The sequence below is a fragment of the Leptonychotes weddellii genome, chromosome 13 (genome assembly GCF_054177405.1).
Source record: "Leptonychotes weddellii isolate Sample4059 chromosome 13, ASM5417740v2, whole genome shotgun sequence".
NCBI classification, from domain to species: domain Eukaryota; kingdom Metazoa; phylum Chordata; class Mammalia; order Carnivora; family Phocidae; genus Leptonychotes; species Leptonychotes weddellii.
The window spans coordinates 35,214,810-35,234,977 of NC_138381.1; the positions used below are offsets into that span (position 1 = coordinate 35,214,810).

Sequence of the window (20,168 nt, forward strand, 5' to 3'; positions counted from 1 at the left end):
TGAGGAACCTCCATACTGTTTTCCAGAGTGGCTACACCAGCTTGCATTCCCACCAACAGCGTAGGAGGGTTCCCCTTTCTCCGCATCCCTGCCAACATCTGTCATTTCCTGACTTGTTAATTTTAGCCATTCTGACTGTTGTGACTGTCTTGCAACTTTTAGGATTTTTTTTCTTTATCTCTGTGTCTTGCAAATTTAACTATATTATATCTTTGTGTTGGCCTGCTTTGTTGATTTTGATGGGAGTTCTCTGTACCTCCTGGATTTGGATGTCTGTTTCCTTCCCCAGATTAGGAAAGTTTTTAGCTATAATTTCCTCAAATAAACCTTTTGCCCCTTTTACCCTCTCTTCTTCTGAGACTCCTAAGATATGATGATACTATGCTTTATGGAGTCACTTAGTTCCCTAAGTCCACACTCATATTCCAAGATTTTTCTTTCCTTCTTTTGTGTACCCTTATTTCTTCCTCATAATTTTATCTTCTATATCCCTTATTCATTCCTCTGCTTCTACCATCCTTGTGATCATTATATCCAGTCAGTTTCGAATCTCGGTTATTGAATTTTTCATTTTGGCCTGGTTAGTTTTTAGCTCTTTCATCTCTGTGGTAAGGGACTCACTCATGTTTTCTTTGCTCTTCTCAAGCCTAGTTAGTATCCTTATGATTGTTGCTTTAAATTCTGGATCAGGCATATTACTTATATATGTTTCGATTAGATCCCTGGCTGTGACCTTTTCTTGTTTTTTTCTTTTGGGATGAATTCCTCCATCTTGGCATTTTGTCTAGGTCTCTATTTTCTTCTCTGTGTTACAAAAGCCTGTTAGGTTTGCTGCTCCTGAAAGTAATGGTTTTATGAAGAAGCGGTCACATATTGTCCAGGGTCTGACACTTCAGGAAGGGGGCAGGGGAGGGAAATGGCACCAGCCAGCTCCTTAATCCCTGGAGAGGGGAGTTCGCACTTGCCGCTATCAGGGAAGCTCTCCCAGAAGAGTGAACAATTTTCCCTCTGGTGTCCCAGACGTCCTTCAGATCACTGCCTTCACACTGTCTGTCAAGATTACTTGCCTGCCTGGAGCAGTGCAGTCACTTTGGTCTCCATCCCAGCCAGGCCTGCTGAGTTTTAAAACTCCAAACTTTAAGGACCTGGTGTGGTGAGACTATGCTGGTCTTCTGGAGGACAGTCTTACCACATCAGGACTGATTCAAGTTTGACCCAGAAGTGCACTCACATCAGAGTGCAATATCATGGGTTTTGCAGTAAAGCCCAGTAAAGAGCCAGTGGTGTTCAGGTTAACCACCCTCAGCAGGTGTCTCTGCACCTATGCTGAGGGATGGGGGAGGGAAATGGCACCTGCCACGTCCTTTTTCCCTGGAGAGGCAATGCCATCTCTTTCAGATGCTCTCCATGAAGGGGGAACCATCTCTCCCAGTGTGTCTTAGGTGATCCTCAGATCATTGTAGTCCCCTCAGTGCTCTATACCAGCCATGCTCTGGACCTCTAAAATACAGTCTCTGAGCCCCACTGGTTGCAAAAACTCATGAAAGTCAGCCCCCTTGTTTTTCCAGTGTTTTCCTTGTGTAATTTCCTGTGTATTCTTCTCTCTCTCTCTCTCCAACCAGGGCCCTCTCCCCTCTACAGTACCTGTGATTGATCCATTTCTCCCCCAAACCATGTCTCTGCACCTCCTACCTTCCACAATGTGGCCTCTTCTCCTCCTCTTGTTGTGCAGTTTGTTCTGTCAGTCCTCAGATCAATTTCATGGGTATTCAGAATGATTTGATATTTATCTAGCTGTGTTTGAGGGATGAGCAAGCCTAGGGTGCTCCTACTACACCATCTTAGCTCCTCCCACCTGAGGAAGGTCGTTATTAACTCTCCCTTAAATGTTTGGTAGAATTCACCTATAAAGCCATCTTGGTTTTAAGTTTGTTGGGAGTTTCCTATTACTACTAACACAAGTGAATCAGTAATCCATCTGTTTAGATTTTCTATTTCTTACTGATCCAGTCTAGGAAGATTGAATGTTTTTAGGAACTTATCTATTTCTTCTACATTGTATAATTTGTTGGCATATAATTTTTTGAAGTAGTTTTATGTAATCCTCTGTATTTCTGTGGTGTTGGTTGTAACTTCTCTTTCATTTGTGATTTTGAGTCTTCTCTTTTCTTAATAAGTCTGGTTAAAAGTTTGTGCATTTTATCTTTCCAAAGAACCATTGTTCATTTCTATTCTTTTAGTCTCTATTTCATTTAATTCTGCTTCATTCTCTCTTATTTTTTCATTCTCCTAAAAACTTTGTTTTTGTTCTTTTTCCTTTAGGTGTAAGGTTAAATTGTTTGAGATTTTTGTTATTGTTGTTTCTTGAGGTGGGTTTTAAGAAACAAAACTTCTTAGAACTGTTTTTGCTGCATCCCAAAGATTTTGTTGTGTGGTTTGCATTTGCTTTTGTCCCAAGATATTTCTTTTAAAGATTTTATTTATTTATTTGACAGAGAGAGACATAGCAAAAGAAGGAACAAAAGCAGGGGGAGTGGGGGGGGGGGGAAGCAGGCTTCCTGCTGAGCAGGGAGCCTGGTGTAGGGCTCGATCCCTGGACCCTGGGATCATGACCTGAGCCAAAGGCAGAAGCTTAATGACTGAGCGACCCAGGCACCCCCAAATTTTTTTTGATATTTATTCTTTGATTTCTCCATCGACTTATTGGTTATTTAGTAGCATGTTATTTAGCCTCCATGTAGTTTTGTTTTTTCCATCTTTTTTTCCTTGTGATTGATTTCTAGTTTCATGCCATTTGGGTAAAAATGATGCTTGATTTGATTTCAGTCTTTTAAAATTTATTAAGACTCGTTTTGTGGCCTAACGTGATCTATCCTGGAGAATGTTTCATGTGCAGTTGAGATGAATGTATGTTCTGTCCATTTTGATAGAAACTTCTGTAATCTATTAAGTCCATCGTCTAATGTGTCATTCAAAATAACTCTTGCCTTATTGATTTTCTGTCTGGATGATCTATCCATTGATGTAAGTGGGATGTTAAAATCCCTACTATTTTTGTATTACTGTGAGTTTCTCCCTTTATATCTCTAATATTTGCTTTATATATTTAGGTGCTCCTACATGGGTGCACAGACACTTAAAAGGTTATGTCCTCCTTTTGGATTGATCCCTTTGTGATTATGTAATGCCCTTCTTTGCCTCTTATTGCAATCTTTGTTTTAAAGTCTATTTGGTTTAACATAAGTATTACTACCTGACCTCTTTTTTTTTTTTTTGTCTATTCAGTCACCCTATGTTTTTGATTGAAACATTTAGTCCATTTACATTTAAAGTAATTGTTAATAGGTATGTACTTATTGTCATTTTCTTAGTTGTTTTTGTAATTCTTCTCTGTTCCTTTCTCCTTCTCTTGTTTTCTTCCCCTGTGATTTGATAACTCTCTTTAGTCTTATGCTTAGATTCCTTTATTTTTTTTGTGTGTCTATTACAGGTTTTTGGTTTGTGGTTACCGTTAGGTTCATATATAAAAACATATGTATATAGCAATAGGTTCATATATAACAGTGTATGTATATAGTAGTCTATATTATGTCAATGGTCATTTAAGTTCAAATACGTTCTCTATATACTACATTCTTACTCTCTCCCCTTCCTACATTCTATATATATGATGTCATATTTATTTTGTGTATCCCTTAACTAATTTTTGTAGATATAATTGATTTTACTACCTTTGTCTTTTAACCTTTATACTAGCTTTATATGTGATTAATCTACTACCTTTACTATATGTCTGCTTTTACCAGTGAAATATTTTCCTTTCCTTTTTTTTTTTTTTTTACTTGTACTTATGGCCTTTTCCACTGAAAGAAGTCTCTTTAACCTTTCTTTTAAGGCTTGGTGGTGATGAACTGCATTAATAATTTTTTTTTCCCCCCAGTCTGGGAAACTCGTTATCCCCCTTTCAATTCTTAATGATAGCTGCTAGGTAGAGTATTCTTGATTTTATTTTTTGTTTGTTTGTTTTTTGTTGTTTTGTTTGTTTGTTTTGTTTTGTTCCTTTAGCACTTTGAGTTTATCCTGCCATTCCTGTCTAGCCTGTAAAGTTTCTGCTGAAAAATCAGCTGTAATAGTCTTATAAGGTTTCTCTTGTTATGTAACTATGTGCTTTTCTCTTACTGCTTTTAAGATTCTCTATTTTTAGTTTTTGACATTTTAATTATTATGTGTCTTGGTGTGGGCCACTTTGTGTTCATCTTTTTTGGGGCTCTCCATGCTTCCTGAACCAGGACATCTGTTTCCTTTCCCAGGTTAGGGAAGTTTTCAGCTATTATTTCTTCATGTAAGTTTTCTGCTCCATTCTCTCTTCTCCTTCTGCAACCCCTATAATGTGAATGTTAATATGCTTGATATTGTCCCAGAGGCCCCTTAACCTGTCCTCATTTTTAATTTTTTTTTTTTTGGATGATTTCTACTACCCTATCTTCCAGATTGATGGTCCATTCTTCTGCTTCCTCTAATCTGCTGTTGACTTCCTCTAGTGTATTTTTCATTTCATTTGTTGTAATCTTCAGCTCTGATTGGTTCTTTCTTATATTTCCTATCTTTTTGCTGATGTTTTCATTGAGTTCATCCATTTTTAAGTCTGGTGAGCATCGTTATGACCATTACTTTAAAATCATTATGAGTCAGACTGCTTATCTCCATTTTAGTTATTTTTTCTAAGGTTTTGTCTTGGTTTTGTTTGTTCAGAACATGTGTTCTGTCTCCTAATTTTGTCTGACTTTCTGTGTTTGTTTTTATGTATTAAGTAGGTCATCTATATCAATAGCTCCTGGTCTTAAAAGTAGTAGACTTATGTAGAAGGTATCTTATGGGGCCCATAATGCAATGTCGTCTGGTCACCAGAACCAGGTGCTCCAGGGGTGTCCTTTATATGAGCTGTGTGCACCCTCCTGTTATGGCTATGCTGATGAGAAGGGCTCACTTCCAGTGTAGCTGGTTGCAATGACCAGCTGTAAGTACTGTGGGGACACTGCTGGGCAGGCCTGGCCCCAGTATGGCTGGCTGAGAAGCCCAGCTATAGATGATGTGGGCAGGCTGGTGGATACAGTTAGCCCCTCGTGCAGCTTGGTGAGAAACCAAGCCACAACTGTTGTGGGTGTGCTGGTGGTCAGGACTGCCTCTTCCCCACTCCCCCATCACTGGGGTAGGAGTTACTTTGGAGGTGTTTCAGTCCTGGCCAGGACTACCTGCTGGATGTGGCATGACAGTAGTGACTCTGGGAGGACTCTGGTCCCCACTGAAGCTGCCTGCCAGGTATGGTGGGTGAGAGGCTCCTTTGGAGGGGTACTTGCCAGCTGGGCATGTTGGGTGGGGCAGTTTCAAAGAATATAAGCCAAGTAGATGGAGAGTGTCAAAACTACCTTCCACTCGCATCTGCCAGTTAGGCTAAAAGAGGCAAGAAAAATGGTATCTGCCAGTACTTTCATTCTGGAGAAAGTTCCTAAAGTTCCCTACCTTCCCAATGCATGCCTAAAGTTAGTCAATAAATCGTCATGTACAATCCAGTCACTTTTCAAACTGCTGCCACTGTGCTGTGTCTAGGAATGAGTGAGATAGCATGCTTCCCTTTACAAGCAGAGTAGTGGAGTCTTCATTTCTTATAGTCATCCAGTTCTCCTGGAGTTAAGCACCCCTGATTTTTAAAGCTTCCAGAGTTAAGCCCCACTGTTCTTCAAAGCCAGACTTTCTGGGGTTTTGTTATCCTGGTGCAGATCCCCCGTGCTAGGGATGACCAATATAGGGATTAATTCCCTGACTCCTCCAGGGGGACCTCTTATCTGTGATAGTCCTCCTTGCCAGGCTGACCTCAGGTGATACTAGTGCATGCCAATTGAGAGAACCACTGTGCTAGCCAACATACATCTTGAAGAACAGGCTTGAAAAACTTGTATTATTTTGAAGTACCAAAGAAGTAGCTTTAGTTTTAAAATTATTAAGTGAGAGATTACCTTTCAGAGGTTATGATGAAAAGGAATGATATTGAAATAGCTAAAATTTCATGAGAATTTTCAAAGTAATTTTTAAATTTGGTTCATTATTGGACAATGTCAAGATGAAATGTCAACTGTGACTTATTTATCCAAAAACTGTTTAAGATTAATCTCAATCATTGGAAAACATTTACACAATGGTAAATCAATAAACAAAATAACAAATACCAATCCATGGTTATATAAATGGATAATTGCAGATTTGCATGCAATTGTAAGTAATAATACAGAGATGTCTTGTGAAATATGACATTTCAGCTACCGGGTGGGAAAATCTTTTTGACAAAACAAGTGAGAAATTACAAATGCCTAATTTGAAATATATGAATACTATATCATTTTGTTTTCTTTATATTTAATAAATGATTGAAAGAAAACTCAGATAAAATATTAATGGAATATGAAAAACAAAAGAGAAGGGACATCAATAGACGTTCTGACACTGAGAAGTAACGGACTTGTAATAAAAATTTTCAGATCTTACTAAAGGCAGTATTTAGGAGTAAGAAAAATACAATTAATGATGAGGAATGAATTATATTAACACAATGGGGGAAGATTTAAATTTCATATTGAATTTGACAGAATATACCAATATTAAGAAGACATAATCTCATAAAATGCCACTTTAATGAAGACAATCATTCACTTCACAGGAAAACTTGAAATGCCCTAAAAATTCATAGGTTAGACATGAAAAGAACTTGATTAAGGGTTTCCTCAACAGAAAACAATGTAACAATTACATGATATTGGCAATAATTAATTTGAAGAGCAAAGGAAAGTTTCTAAACTATCAACGGTAAAAGACACATTTCCATCAGACAGGCTAAAGACTGAATCACTTTTCTATTCTCAATAGATGATAATACAAAATCATTGTCATATGAAGAAGCAATCAAAGAGCATGCCAAGAAATATGAAAAGAAAACAGTATTATAGAGATGTGCCAGGGAGTTACTTAATTTTTAAAATATTATTTTCCTATATTTTGTGATTGTAGCATTTATAAGCTTTCAGCATCTCATAATTTGTGATTTTACTCTTATTAAATCTCTTTTGTATCTAATTTTTCAAATAAGTGAGGCCCATCTCCAAATTTTATAACTTTAAGGACTTAAGAAACTTGGATCAGATCTATCCTATGAGCCTAGAATGCAGCTCTAAGCATGGATTAATGATTCTGTAATTGTTGAATAAATTACTGTTATGTAAAATATCTGAAATGGAGGAAACTCACCAAACGAATCATAAATCTTATAAATTTTAAAATTTATTTTGGAAGTTTAATATGTATTGAAAAATAGAGAAAATAATACACAGAACTATTATCTATCAGCCAAATTCAACAGTAATTAAGACTTTCCACACTTTTTCACATTTTTCCTTTTTTCTGTAGTATTTTAAAGCAAATCCCAGATACCCATGTCATTTCGTCTCTTACATCTCAATTTGTATTTCTAACAAATGTGAGCATTTTCTTACATAAATATTTACTTAACCAAATGTTAGGTCTTACATTTAGCAAAATTAATAAGAATTCGATGTTATCATGTAATACCCCCATCTATAGTCAAATATTCCCCAATTTTTTTCAAAATTGACATTTTGTATTGAGTTTATTTGAATCTGATACAAGCAAGGTCAACACATTTAATTTTATTATAGGCACAACCTCAGACACATTATGGGTTCAGTTTCGGAAAACCACAATAAAGTGAAAATCACAATAAAGTGAATATCACAATAAAACTAATCAAAAGAATTTTTTGGTTTCCCAGTGTATATAAAAGTTATGTTTACAATATACTATAGTCTATTAAGTGTGCAATAGCATTGTCTAAAAAACAGTGTACATATTTTAATGAAAGAACACTTCATTGCTAAAAGATGCTAACCATCATCTGAGCTTTTAGTGAGTCATAATTTTTTTGTTGGTAAATGGTCTTGCCTTAATGTTGGTAGCTGCTGACTGATCACGGTGGTGGATACTGAAGGTTGGGGTGTCTGTAGCAATTTCTTAAAATAAGACAACAGTGAAGTTTACCAATTGGACTCTTCCTTTTACAAACAATTTATCTCACATGCAGTGCTGTTTGATAGCATTTGACCCAGAGAACTTCTTTCAAAATTGGAGTCCATCCTCAAACCCATCAGTACTTTATCAACTGGGTTTTTTTTTTTTTTTTTAACAATCTAAATCCTTTGTTGTCATGTCAACAGTCTTCACAGTGTCTTCACTAGGAGTAGATTCCATCTCAAGAAACTACTGTCTTTGCTCATCCATAAGAAGCAACTCCTCATCCATTCAAGTTTTATCATGAGATTACAGCAATTCAGTCTTGTCTTCAGTTTCCACTTCTAATTCTAGTTCTCTAGTTATTTCTACCACATCTGCAGTTATTTCCTCCACTGAAGTCTTGAATCTCTCAAAGTCCTTTATGAGGACTGGAAACAACATTTTTTTTTCTTTTTATAGATTTTATTTATTTATTTATTTGAGAGAGAGAGCGAAAGCAGGGTGGGCAGAGGCAGAGGGAGAGGTAATCTCAAGCAGACTCTGCAATGAGCATGGAGCCCAATGCGGGGCTTGATCTCCTGACCCTGAGATCATGACCTGAGCTGAAATCAAGAGTTGGATGCTTAACTGACTGAGTCATTCACGCACCCTGGAATCAACTTCTTATAAAATCCTGTTAATGTTGATATTTTAACCTTTTCCTATGAATCACAAATGTTCTGAATGGCATCTAGAATGGTGAATCCTTTCCAGAAGGTTTTCAATTTATTTTGCTCAGATCCATCATAAGAATTGCTGTATATGGAAATTTAACTTTATGAGATGTATTTCTTAAATAAGACTTGAAATTCAAAATGACTTCTTGATCTGTGGGCTCCAGGATGGATGTTGTGTTAGCAGGCATAAAACCATTGATTTTATTGTACATCTCCACGAGAGATGAAGTGACTAGGTGCATTGTCAATGAATAGTAATGTTTTGAAAGGAATCTTTTGTTTTTTCTAAGTCTCAACATTGGGCTCAAAATGTTCAGTCAACCATGATGTAAACAAATGTGCTGTCATCAAGGTTTTGTTTTTCCATTTATAAAGCAAAGGTAGAATGGATTTGGCATAATTCTTAAGGACCCTAGGATTTTCTTAATGGTCAGTAGGCATTAGCTTCAACTTAGTCACCAGCTGCATTAACTCCTAACAAGAGAGTCAGTCTGTCCTTTGAAGTTTTGAAGCCAGGCATTGACTTCTCTCTAGCTATGAAAATCCTAGATAGCATCTTCTTCTAATATAAGGCTGTTACTTCTTATATTTAAAATTTGTTATTTAGTGTAGCCCCCTTTATTATCTTAGCTAGATCATCTGGATAATTTGCTGCAGCTTCTACATCAGCACTTGCTGCTTCACCTTGCACTTTGATGTTAGGGAGACAGCTTCTTTCCTTAAACCTCATAAACCACTCTCTGCTAGCGTCAATGCCATTGGAATTTTCATGTGTCTAAATAAATTTTATTTAGAGTTAGGGCCTTGCTCTGGATTAGTCTTTGGCTTAAGAGAAAGTTGTGGCTGGTTTGATCTTCTCTACAGACTACTAAAACTATCTCCATATCAGCAATATGATTGTTTCACTCTCTTATTATTCATGTGTTCCCTGGAATAGCACTTTTAATTTCCTTCAAGAACTTTTCCTTTGCATTCACAATTTGGTGGCACAAGAGGCCTCACTTTTGGCCTGTCTCCATTTTTTATATGCTTTCCTCACTAAGCTTAATCATTTCTAGCTTTTGATTTAAAGTGAGAGACATGTGACTCACTTGACATTTAGAGGCCATTAGAAGTTTATTAATTGCCCTGATTTCAATTTTGTTGTTATCTTAGGTAATAGGAAGGCCTGAGGAGAGGGACAGAGATGGGGGAACAGCTGGTCAGTGGAGCAGTCAAAACACAAACACTTTCTCAAGTTCACTGTCTTTTATGGGCATGGTTTGCAATGCTCCAAAACAATTACAATAGTAACATCAGAGATCACTGATCGCAAGTCACCATAACAATTATAATAAGAAAAAAGTTGAAATAGTGTAAGCATTACCAAGTGTGACACAGAGACACAAAGTGAGCTTAATGCTGTTGGAAAAATGGTGCTGATAGAGTTGCTTGACACAGGGTTGCCAAAACCTTCAATTTGAACTGCCCTCCCTCCCAAAAAACCAACCCCAAATATCTGTAAAATTCCATAAAAAAAGATATGTCTGTACACCTCTTAAATCTCTTCTAATGTGTCACTTGTTTTTCTGGTGTCACTTATTGAAGAACCAAAGTCAGTTGTCCTATATAATGTCTCATATTTTGGGTTTGTCTCTTTGCTTTCTCTGGTGTCATTTAACTTGTTATTCTCTCTGCCTTATTTCTTGTAAATGGAAGTTAACTCTGGGCTAGTGTTTTTCAAATTTGAGAGAGCATTAGAATACCCTGGAGGGCATGTGAAAACGTAGATTGCTGGGTCTAGCCCCAAGGTGTCTGACTCAGGTGGTCTTGGATGCGATCCAATAGTTTGTATTTATAATAAGTTCCCAGGAGATGCAGTTACTGCTGATATAGCAAGCACTCTTTGAAAACCATTGCTTCTAGACTGCTCATATTTTTAATGATTCTAAGATTGCCCAATATATTAAGTAATCAGTAATATATTTTTAAAAGCTGACTGAATTCAGTAAAGTTACAAAATACCAAATCAATATACAGAAATCTGTTGTGCTTCAACTATACTTCAATTAAAAAATTATTTCTATACATTAATAATAACTATCAGAGAAATGAAGAAAACTATCTCATTAAAAACTACCTAGGAATGAGCTTAACCAAGGAGGTGAAAGACCTATGCACTGAAAAGTGTAAGACATTGACGAAAGAAATTAAAACTGATACAAACAAATGGAAAGATATTCCATGTTGATTGATTGGAAGAAATAATATTACTATCCCAAGTAATCTAGAGATTCAATGCAGTCTTATCAAATAAATAAAATTTATTTAGACACATGAAAATTCCAATGGCATTTTTCATAGAAGTAGGACAAATAATCCTAAAATTTGTATGGGCCCACAAAAAACCCTAAATAGCCAATGCAATCTTGACAAAGAAAAACAAAGCTGGAAGCATCATGTTCCCTGATTTCAGTATGTATTACGAAACTATATTAATTAAAACTATATAGTATTGGCATAAAAACAGACACATAGGTCAGTGGAACACAACAGAAAGACCAGAAATAAACCCACACCTATATGGTCAACTAATTTATGACAAAGCCAAGAATAGACCATGGGGAATGACAGTGTCTTCAATAAACAATGTTAGGAAAATTGGACAGCTGCATGCAAAAGAATAAAACTAAGTTACTACCTAACACCAAGTACCGAAATGAACTTAAAATGTTTTAAAGACTTGAAGTGAAACCCCAAAAGAAAATATAGGCGGTAATTTCCTTGATGTCTGTGTTGGTGATGATTTTTGGATTTGACATCAAAAGCGAAAGCAACAAAAGCAAAAGTAAACAAATGGAACTACCTCAAACTAAAAAGCTTTTGCACAGTGAAGGAAACCAATGAACAGGAGAACATAACTTGCAAATGTTATATTCAATAAGAGGTTATGATCCAAAATATACAAGAACTCCTACAATATCAAATCATTATTATATACCTGAAACTAATATAATGTTGTTTGTCAATTATAACTCAATTAAAAAAGAAGTAACTGGCAAATAAATTTTTAAATTGCAATTTAAAAATTAAATCAAATTATCTTCTGTACAACTCTAACGTGTAAGCAATCACTTATTCAGAAAACATTTATTACCTTATTCCCACTATGTGCTTGACATTGTGCAAGCTTTTAAGGGTGGAAAAGGCATAGTCTCTGAGTGACCCCAACATCAAGTAACTCTTAGACTGTGTGGAAGATGGACATATAAGCTAACTTGTATAGTATTTCATGATCAGTGCTGTGACAGGGCTACATACAGGCTATTATGAAAGCATGGATGCCTGCCGCTCAATTCATGAGAGTCTTACCTTATTTAGGGCATGATAAAGAAATGACAGGTTTGTTTTTATTTCCCTTGGCTGTATATATCACAAATTGCCCCTCTAGCCTCAGCTGGTTCTCCTATCAAGCACTATGGATGGTCTTGCTCTCTGAGCCATTCTATGCTCTGACCACAGAGTAAGCAAACAGATTAAGCTTTCTTTCTAGGGTGCGGAAGTGAGGTTTCCTAGGTCCAGAGCTGGCAGTTCTATTAGGGTGGTAAAAACGTGAGAAAATAGAAGTGCAAATGTATTTTTCAAGAAGTCTTTGCTAAGGAGAGCCACAGGTTATCTCAAGAGGAAAAAATGGAATATGTAATCAAGGCGAAGATATACCTTTGGCCCCATGAACTAACACGTGTGTTATGAGAATAAGCAAGTTTGCATCTTCTATAGGGCCTAAGTGGTGATTCCTTAACATTTTGGTTTTTTTAAGATTTGATCTGGGGGCACCTGGGTGGCTCAGTCAGTTAAGCATCTGCCTTCAGCTCAGGTCACGATCTCAGGGTCCTGGGATGCAAGCACGCATCAGACTCTTTGCTTGTTAGGGAGCCTGCTTCTCCCTCTCCCTCTGCCTCTCCCCCTGCTTGTGCACTCTCTCACTGTCAAATAAATAAAATCTTTAAGAAAAAGATTTAATTTGGATTTTTTCAATTTATATCTGGAATATGAAAATAACTGCTCCTGAAATTAAGGCTTCTTAGAGTATGGTCATCCAAAGTTCTTAATAAAGTAAAGTAGGTTTATGGTGTAGAGACTGCAATATTTTATGTGGGATGTTAAAAGACTATAGTAATTTTTATGACTTGATTCTAGATTATCATCCCAATACCCATATTCCCCATTTTCTAAAAAAAGGACTTTATTTTTTAGAGCAGTTTTAAGTTCACAACAAAATTGAGAAGATGCAGAGATTTCCATACACCCCCGGGCCCTATGCGTGTATAGCGTCCCTCATTATCAACATCACTTACCAGAGTGGTACGTTTGTTATAACTGATGAACCCACATTGACAAACTATAAACATCCAAAGTCCATGGTTTATATTAGGAGTTATGGTGTTGTACATTCTATGGGTTTGTACAAATATATAATGACATGTATGTACAATTATAGTATCATATAGAGTAGTCTCAGGGCCCTAGAAATCCTCTGTGCTCCACTTATTCCTTCCCTACCCCCCACAACCCCTGGCAACCAATGATCTTTTAACTGTTCATGGTTCTGCTTTTTCCAAAATGTTTTGTAGCTCAAATCATACAACATGTAGTCTTTTCAGATTGGATTCTTTCACTTAGTGACAGGCATTTGGTGTTCCTTCACGTCTCAATTAGCTCATCTCTTTTTAGTATTGAATAATATTCCCTGATCTGGATGTACCACAGTTTATGCATCCATTCACATACTGAAGCACATCTTGATTGCATTTGTTTTAGCAATTCTGAATAAAGCTGCTATAAACATCCCCGTGCAGTTTTTTTGTGTAGACATAAGTTTTTAACTCCTAGGATAAATACCAAGGAGCATGACTGTTGGTTCATATGGTAAGAGTATGTTTAGTTTTGTAAGGAACTGCCAAACTGTCTTCCAAAGTGGTTGTACCATTTTGCATTCCCATCAGCAGTGAGTGAGTTCCTGTTGTTCCACATCCTCACCAGCATTTGATGTTGATGTTGATGTTCCAGATTTTGGCCATTCTAATAGGTGTATAGTCGTATCTCATTGTTGTTTTAATTTGCATTTCCCTGATGACATATGATGTGGAGCTTCTTTGAAAAGTCTATTTGCCATCTGTTTATCTCTTTTGGTGAGTTATCTCTTAAGGTTTGGGGCCCATATTTTAATCAGGTTGTTTGCTTTCTTATTTAGTTTGTAGTGTTCTTTTGTGTATTTTGGCTAACAGTCCTTTATCAGAGGTGCCTTTTGTAAATATTTTCTCCTGATCTGTGACTTGGCTTCATCCCCCATTTTTTTTTAAAGACTGATTTATTTATTAGAGAGCAAGAATGAGAGAGAGTACATGAGAGGGGGAGGGTTAGAGGGAGAAGCAGGCTCCTCGCTGAGCTGGGAGCCCGATGCGGGACTCGATCCAGGGACTCCAGGATCATGACCTGAGCCGAAGGCAGTCGCTTAACCAACTGAGCCACCCAGGCGCCCCTTCATCCCCCATTTTTTAAGACCAAATCATTTTGTAGAAAATGGGACACTGCTGACAGTCTTAAATGCTATTTCTGTAGAGAACATTTCTTTGTTGCTGTGAGAGAAGAAGTAGAGGTCATGTGTTGATTCCTATCTCAGTCTAGCTTGAAAGAAAATGCAAATTAACATGAGAAGTAGAGAACAATGATAGTGTTTAATTCTGTGTCAAATGTCATAGTATATTAAGACTTCACAGTTTAGGGGCGCCTGGGTGGCTCAGTCGTTAAGCGTCTGCCTTCAGCTCAAGTCATGATCCCAGGGTCCTGGGATCGAGTCCCGCATCGGGCTCCCTGCTCCGCGGGAAGCCTGTTTCTCCCTCTCCTGCTTCCCCTGCTTGTGTTCCCTCTCTCGCTGTGTCTCTCTCTGTCAAATAAATAAATAAAATCTCTAAAAAAAAAAAAAAAAAGACTTCACAGTTTAGAGAAACATTGAAGGAGATTGAGAAAGAAGAGGGAATCTTGGTGGAAATTGAATTTACTTGGATTGGCCTTGAAAGCCAGTTAATAGTATTTTTAACAGTGAAAGAGGCAGGAAATGACACTGCAGCTGAGAAACTGGATTCAGAGTTATACAAATTTCAGTTTATATTACAGAAGGAAAAATTGATTATGTTTTGGATTTAGATTCTCAATATTCCCAGATCTGTAAGACTGGGTCTTCTTTATCTAGAGGGAGTAGAGGTGTAAAACAATGTCATTCCAAATGGTTCTGTTTATAGCAGATGGCTAGGTTGTGTATTTCACGTGGCATGTGGAAAGAATATATTAGCCCAGCATATTTGCATTCAGTGTATTGTAACATTTTTAAAAATGTTGCACATTGTCATTAAAAATATATATATGATATATTTTTCAAACCTACGGAATATTTGCCTTACATTTTTTAAGGTAAATCTACCTTCCTAATAATTTGAAATACTATAATATTACAGTAATATAAAATATGTTGCTTTTTAAATTTTAACTTTATTTTTTATGTCTATTCTACTTTTATTATTCTTCCTCTGATTATGCAGTAATAATATATTATCGTGACCCTTACAACACACTACACATATGTTATCGCACATAGGCATTTTTGAACACTGCTGATTTAAAATTTCCCGTTGTGAGGTTCTTTCAAAAGCATTTTACTTCTTTGATTTGAGGATGCTGCTGCTGTTTAGAGATATTATCCATTTCACTGAGGTCACCTATGTATCTAAGTTCTCATATGTGAAATTTGGGTTGTTAATCTGGCCTTACCCTGATTGATTTCTGTACCACTCCAGACACAGTCTACTGTTATTTAAGATTTAAGCAAAGAGAAAATGAAAGGGGATGGGGTGTAGAAGAGGTAGAGTATCACACAGCTGACGGATTAATTTCAGGCACAGTTGAATCTATAATCTCAGATGATGTTATTAGGAGTCTATCCTGCTTAGCCTTGCTGGATTCAACTTGATTTCAGTTACCCGGAGGTAAAGTTGGGGCACAGCTGGAATAGAGAAGGTTGCTGCCCAGGGATTGGCACTCTCACCTAGGGGAGCAGAGGCTGTTTCTGAAAGGCAAAGGTGCTGTATGGACAAAGAAGTAGGAGATACCACTGCAGGACCCATGGTTAGTCTTGAACACAGTTATCGAAGTTTGTGAGAACTGTGTCGGCTGGCATTCATCTTCCATTAAGCATTAGGAAGCATTAAGCTTAACGTGATTCAGAGGAAACCTGGTTCCTTTTTTCTAGACCAAAATTCAGTGCCATCCTAAGACTCACAGACAATTTAAAAACTGATTTTCAAGACTTTGTCTTATAATTAGCACCCCTAGCATCAATATTTTGTGTAGTCCTTGTTGGGCAAATCAATTAAATATATCCTCCCCTCAGTTTCCTTATCTGTTTAAAAAAATACTGATACGATTAGATTGACTAACCTCTGAGGTCATTTCTGTTTCTAAGAATATGTGATTCAATAATTCTCTCGCAAAGGTGATTACAGGTTGATTTTTCTTTTTTTTTTTTTTTTAAGTATGTATATTGAGTGGAAACTATCTTTGCTCTCAAAAAGCTAAATCCAGTAGAACTTTCTGCAGTGATAGAAATGTTCCATGCAGCTATTGAGCACTTGTAATATAACTGGTGTGACTGAGGAGATGAATTTTTCATCTGAACTTCATTAATTTTGCTTCAAATTAAAATAGCCACAACTCTGGGATTAACTTCTTTCAGCAAGATTTTTGAGAAACCATTGAAATTAAAAACAAAATTCATATGCTCTGCGATGAATTTAAAAACAGCAATTTGCCCCTTTCTTTTCAGTCTCCTGCACATAGCTACTCAAGCTACGATTCTGGCAAAAATGAGAGTGTAGACCGAGGTGCCGAGGACCTGTCTCTAAACAGGGGAGATGAGGATGAAGATGACCACGATGACCACGACGATTCTGAAAAAGTGAACGAGACAGATGGCGTTGAGGCCGAGCGGCTGAAAGCTTTTAATGTGAGTCCGGCCACCCTCCCTGTGTGGCTTACTTTTTACCACTTCACTTTCATGTTGTTGCTTGCTGGTAAATGTGGATCTTCTAGAGACATGTCTGTTTAATTTACAGAAGGATTTAAAAAGTACATGAAACACTCTTTGCCAACCAGACACCAGAATTGCTGTGTTTTGTTTAGAATTTTAAAGCCAAATGTGAGCTGAAAACTGGATTTGTGTTGTGTGAGTATGCATGTTTACCTAGTGGATGAGGGGGCCTCCGCTTCTTCCTCGGAAGAGTATGCCTGTCTTCAGTTATTTCTCTTGCCTTCCCGGCTTACCTAATTATGCATGACAAAAGAGTCCATTGTTTTCAGAGATTAGTGCACTGTGCAGCATAACAATGTAGCAGTCGCATTTATCATTAATGGAGAATTTGATGGGGTGCTTAATTGTCACAGTCTACTGTTATTTCCTGATTTTTTTTCCTACACGATAGTCTATACTTTTCTGTCTGTCTGTCTGTCTGTCTGCCTCTCTCTCTTTTTTCTCTCTATTTTTTTATCCAGTCATTTAGAAAGCCTTTAAAGGGTGTTTGCTTAAAATTTCTGGCTTTCCATTGCAAAGTTCTTCAGTGCATAAAGCAGAAAAGAGTATTTTCCTATCGGTAATCAAGACAGGAAGCTAGGAACAGCAGAGAGCAGTCCTCCAAACCCTTCTCCTCTGTCTCCCTCTTGCCAACAGATGTTTGTCAGGCTGTTTGTAGATGAAAACTTGGACCGAATGGTCCCAATCTCTAAGCAGCCCAAAGAAAAGATCCAGGCTATCATTGACTCATGCAGGCGACAATTCCCTGAGTATCAAGAGCGTGCCAGAAAACGTATACGTACTTACCTCAAGTCCTGCAGGCGGATGAAAAGAAGTGGTTTTGAGATGGTGAGTTTTGAATTAAAACACAGCCCTAGATTCCATCAAAATCCCACATGTAAACCATGACACTATTTTTTTTTTCATCTTAGTGTCTTTTTTATTTTTTCCATAATGTCAGGTCCAAGGGGTTTTTGTTTGCTTGTTTGTTTTTTTCCCCTTCTCCTTTTCATCTTCCTGAAGTATTTATCCCCTTTGTTATTCAATGAGGAATACCTGGTGAGACCAACACTCCCAGGCACACATGGTACCATGTCACAGGAAATGAGGGGGATCTGAGTTAAAAACCAATGAGAACCAGCATCTCATTCGTGTTTGTTTTCTGTCACTACTGAAGCAGATAGAAGGTTAACCAAGTCTTCAACTGAAGCACAGGTTGTTGCTTTAGATGGTATATGAGAATGGCTTTCTCTGGAACCAAAGGAAATGGATGGATCCACCTAAATAATACTGTTTTCATACCAGTGGTTAATAAGTAGCAAGCCTTGAGAGTAAAGATCAGGGAATGAAAATCCTCATGTGAAAAAGAAGGCTTTGTTGTACTCAGTGTATTTGTGTGCTTGTGGATGGTAACATGAGCTTTTCTATTCATCTAGGCTTTACAGATGGATGAGATTATGTTGACATTAGTTATTTATGGGTGGAAATCAGATATCAGTGGTTTTCCAACTTTATTTCACCTTGCACTAATTGCTATTCCTAGAACTAGTGTATATGTTTACAATGTATTTTTTTTTATTTTTGTTTTTTTATGTATGGGAGCAGAAATGTATTAGAAATTTTCTGAAGCCTTTTTTTTTTTTTTTCCTTTCTTGGCTCCATCGAAGCCAAGACTGCTGGTTCGTGATCAGTGCCTGTCATGTATTAGTTGTAATGGAGTAGTGTTGGTGAAGCTAGGAGAGGTTTCAGAGATGTCATATAGGAGAAATAGGTTCTTAGATTTAAATGAAATGACAAAAGCAATAAATCCACTATCTACTATCAATGCTTCTTCACTGGCTTCTAAAAATACCTTCAATATTTTTTTCTTTTTGAGAGAGAGAGAGCATGTGCTGGGGGGAGGGGCGGAGGGAGAAGGAGAGAGAGAATCTTAAGTAGGCTCCACACCCAGTGCGGAGCCCAACAAGGGGCTCAATCTGATGACCCTGAGATCATGACCTGAGCCTAAATCAAGAGTCTGATGCTTAGGCCTTTGAGCCACTCAGGTGCCCCCCCTTTGACATTCTTTAAAACAGTATGACTTTATAGAGAGGCAGTCTGCCTAGATAGTACCAAGCACAAGGCTCAGTCCCCAGAGAGCCTGGTTTGGGGTTCTGGATCCACCACGTCCTAACTGTGTGGCACGTTACTTCAGCGACCTGGACTCAGATGCCTCTTCTAGAGGTGTTAACTCCTAATTCATAAAGTTGTGAGAATTACATAAGTTGTCACTTGTAAAGTTCTGCAAACCATTTCTGACACATAGTAACCACTCAATATATCTTAACTGTGACAATATTTTCAAATATTATTCAATCTATCATCTGATAAAAGCTTCCCAAACTGTTTGTATTAAACAATCACAGAATACTCCATTTAAGTACTTATTTACTTCTCAGAATAATAACTATATTGAAGTCAGAGTTGGTAGTGCATAAGTCATTTTAAAATCAAAATGGCATTTCTGTGCCTGATCAAACTAAATTATGACAGTAGAGGTATAAGAGAGGAGAGTTTGCTTAAAGAAAATAAAGCTATTTCTCCCATTACTGAATTATTTAAAAATTATTATTACCTACTCAATAGAAGAGAGATGACAGAGAGAAAGGGTATCTAAACAGGTATAAAAGCCTAGAGTCCTAGCACTGGCATTTGGCTCAGAACACTCAGCAGCTGATGTAAAATTGCGATAGAACCTAAATATGTCTCATTCAGAATACAATGTACAATATTTACTTTTCTTTTTCAGTAACAATAAAGATGATATCCTATACCAAGGTTTTTATTTTACCAGCATCTGGCATTTCTATTTTTGGAGATATTTATTCGGAGATTTTTTGGTAAAATTTCTTATTTTCCATTAATTATTCTTTATGAGAAAAATTATCGTCATGTAGAATTCTTAATTTCTCTAAGGCATATTTGAAACTTTCACAGGTTTTTCTATTGCTTGTATTTATTTACTTCAATATGGGCATCTATTTGTTGTATACCCTGTGCTATGCATAGAGAAGAACAAAAATTGACTAATTCAAAGTTAAGGAGTTTTACAAACTAATCACAAAGAAATATACTGTAAAGAAATGCTATTTTAATTAACTTTTATTTTTTATTTATTCATTTATTCAGTAATGTACATACCATTATACAAAGTAATAAGCAGAAATATTAGAGATTTCTAACCAGTTATTTAGGAAATATAACATGTTCCCTGATATTACGATTCATTGAGGTGA

General features: G+C 36.9%; 1 protein-coding gene across 2 annotated transcripts in view; it reads left to right on the top strand.

Moving 5' to 3' along the window:
* The window catches only part of NOL4 (nucleolar protein 4), a 291,164-nt gene that overhangs the window by 161,612 nt on the left and 109,384 nt on the right, over nucleotides 1–20,168 (top strand). Inside the window, exons 5-6 of one of the 2 annotated variants that reach the window (XM_081801435.1) lie at nucleotides 16,651–16,830; nucleotides 17,551–17,742. In XM_081801435.1, the coding sequence (XP_081657561.1) occupies nucleotides 16,651–16,830; nucleotides 17,551–17,742 (372 nt within the window). The remainder of the gene's footprint in view (nucleotides 1–16,650; nucleotides 16,831–17,550; nucleotides 17,743–20,168) is intronic. The other variant, XM_081801436.1, reaches the window with a different exon arrangement.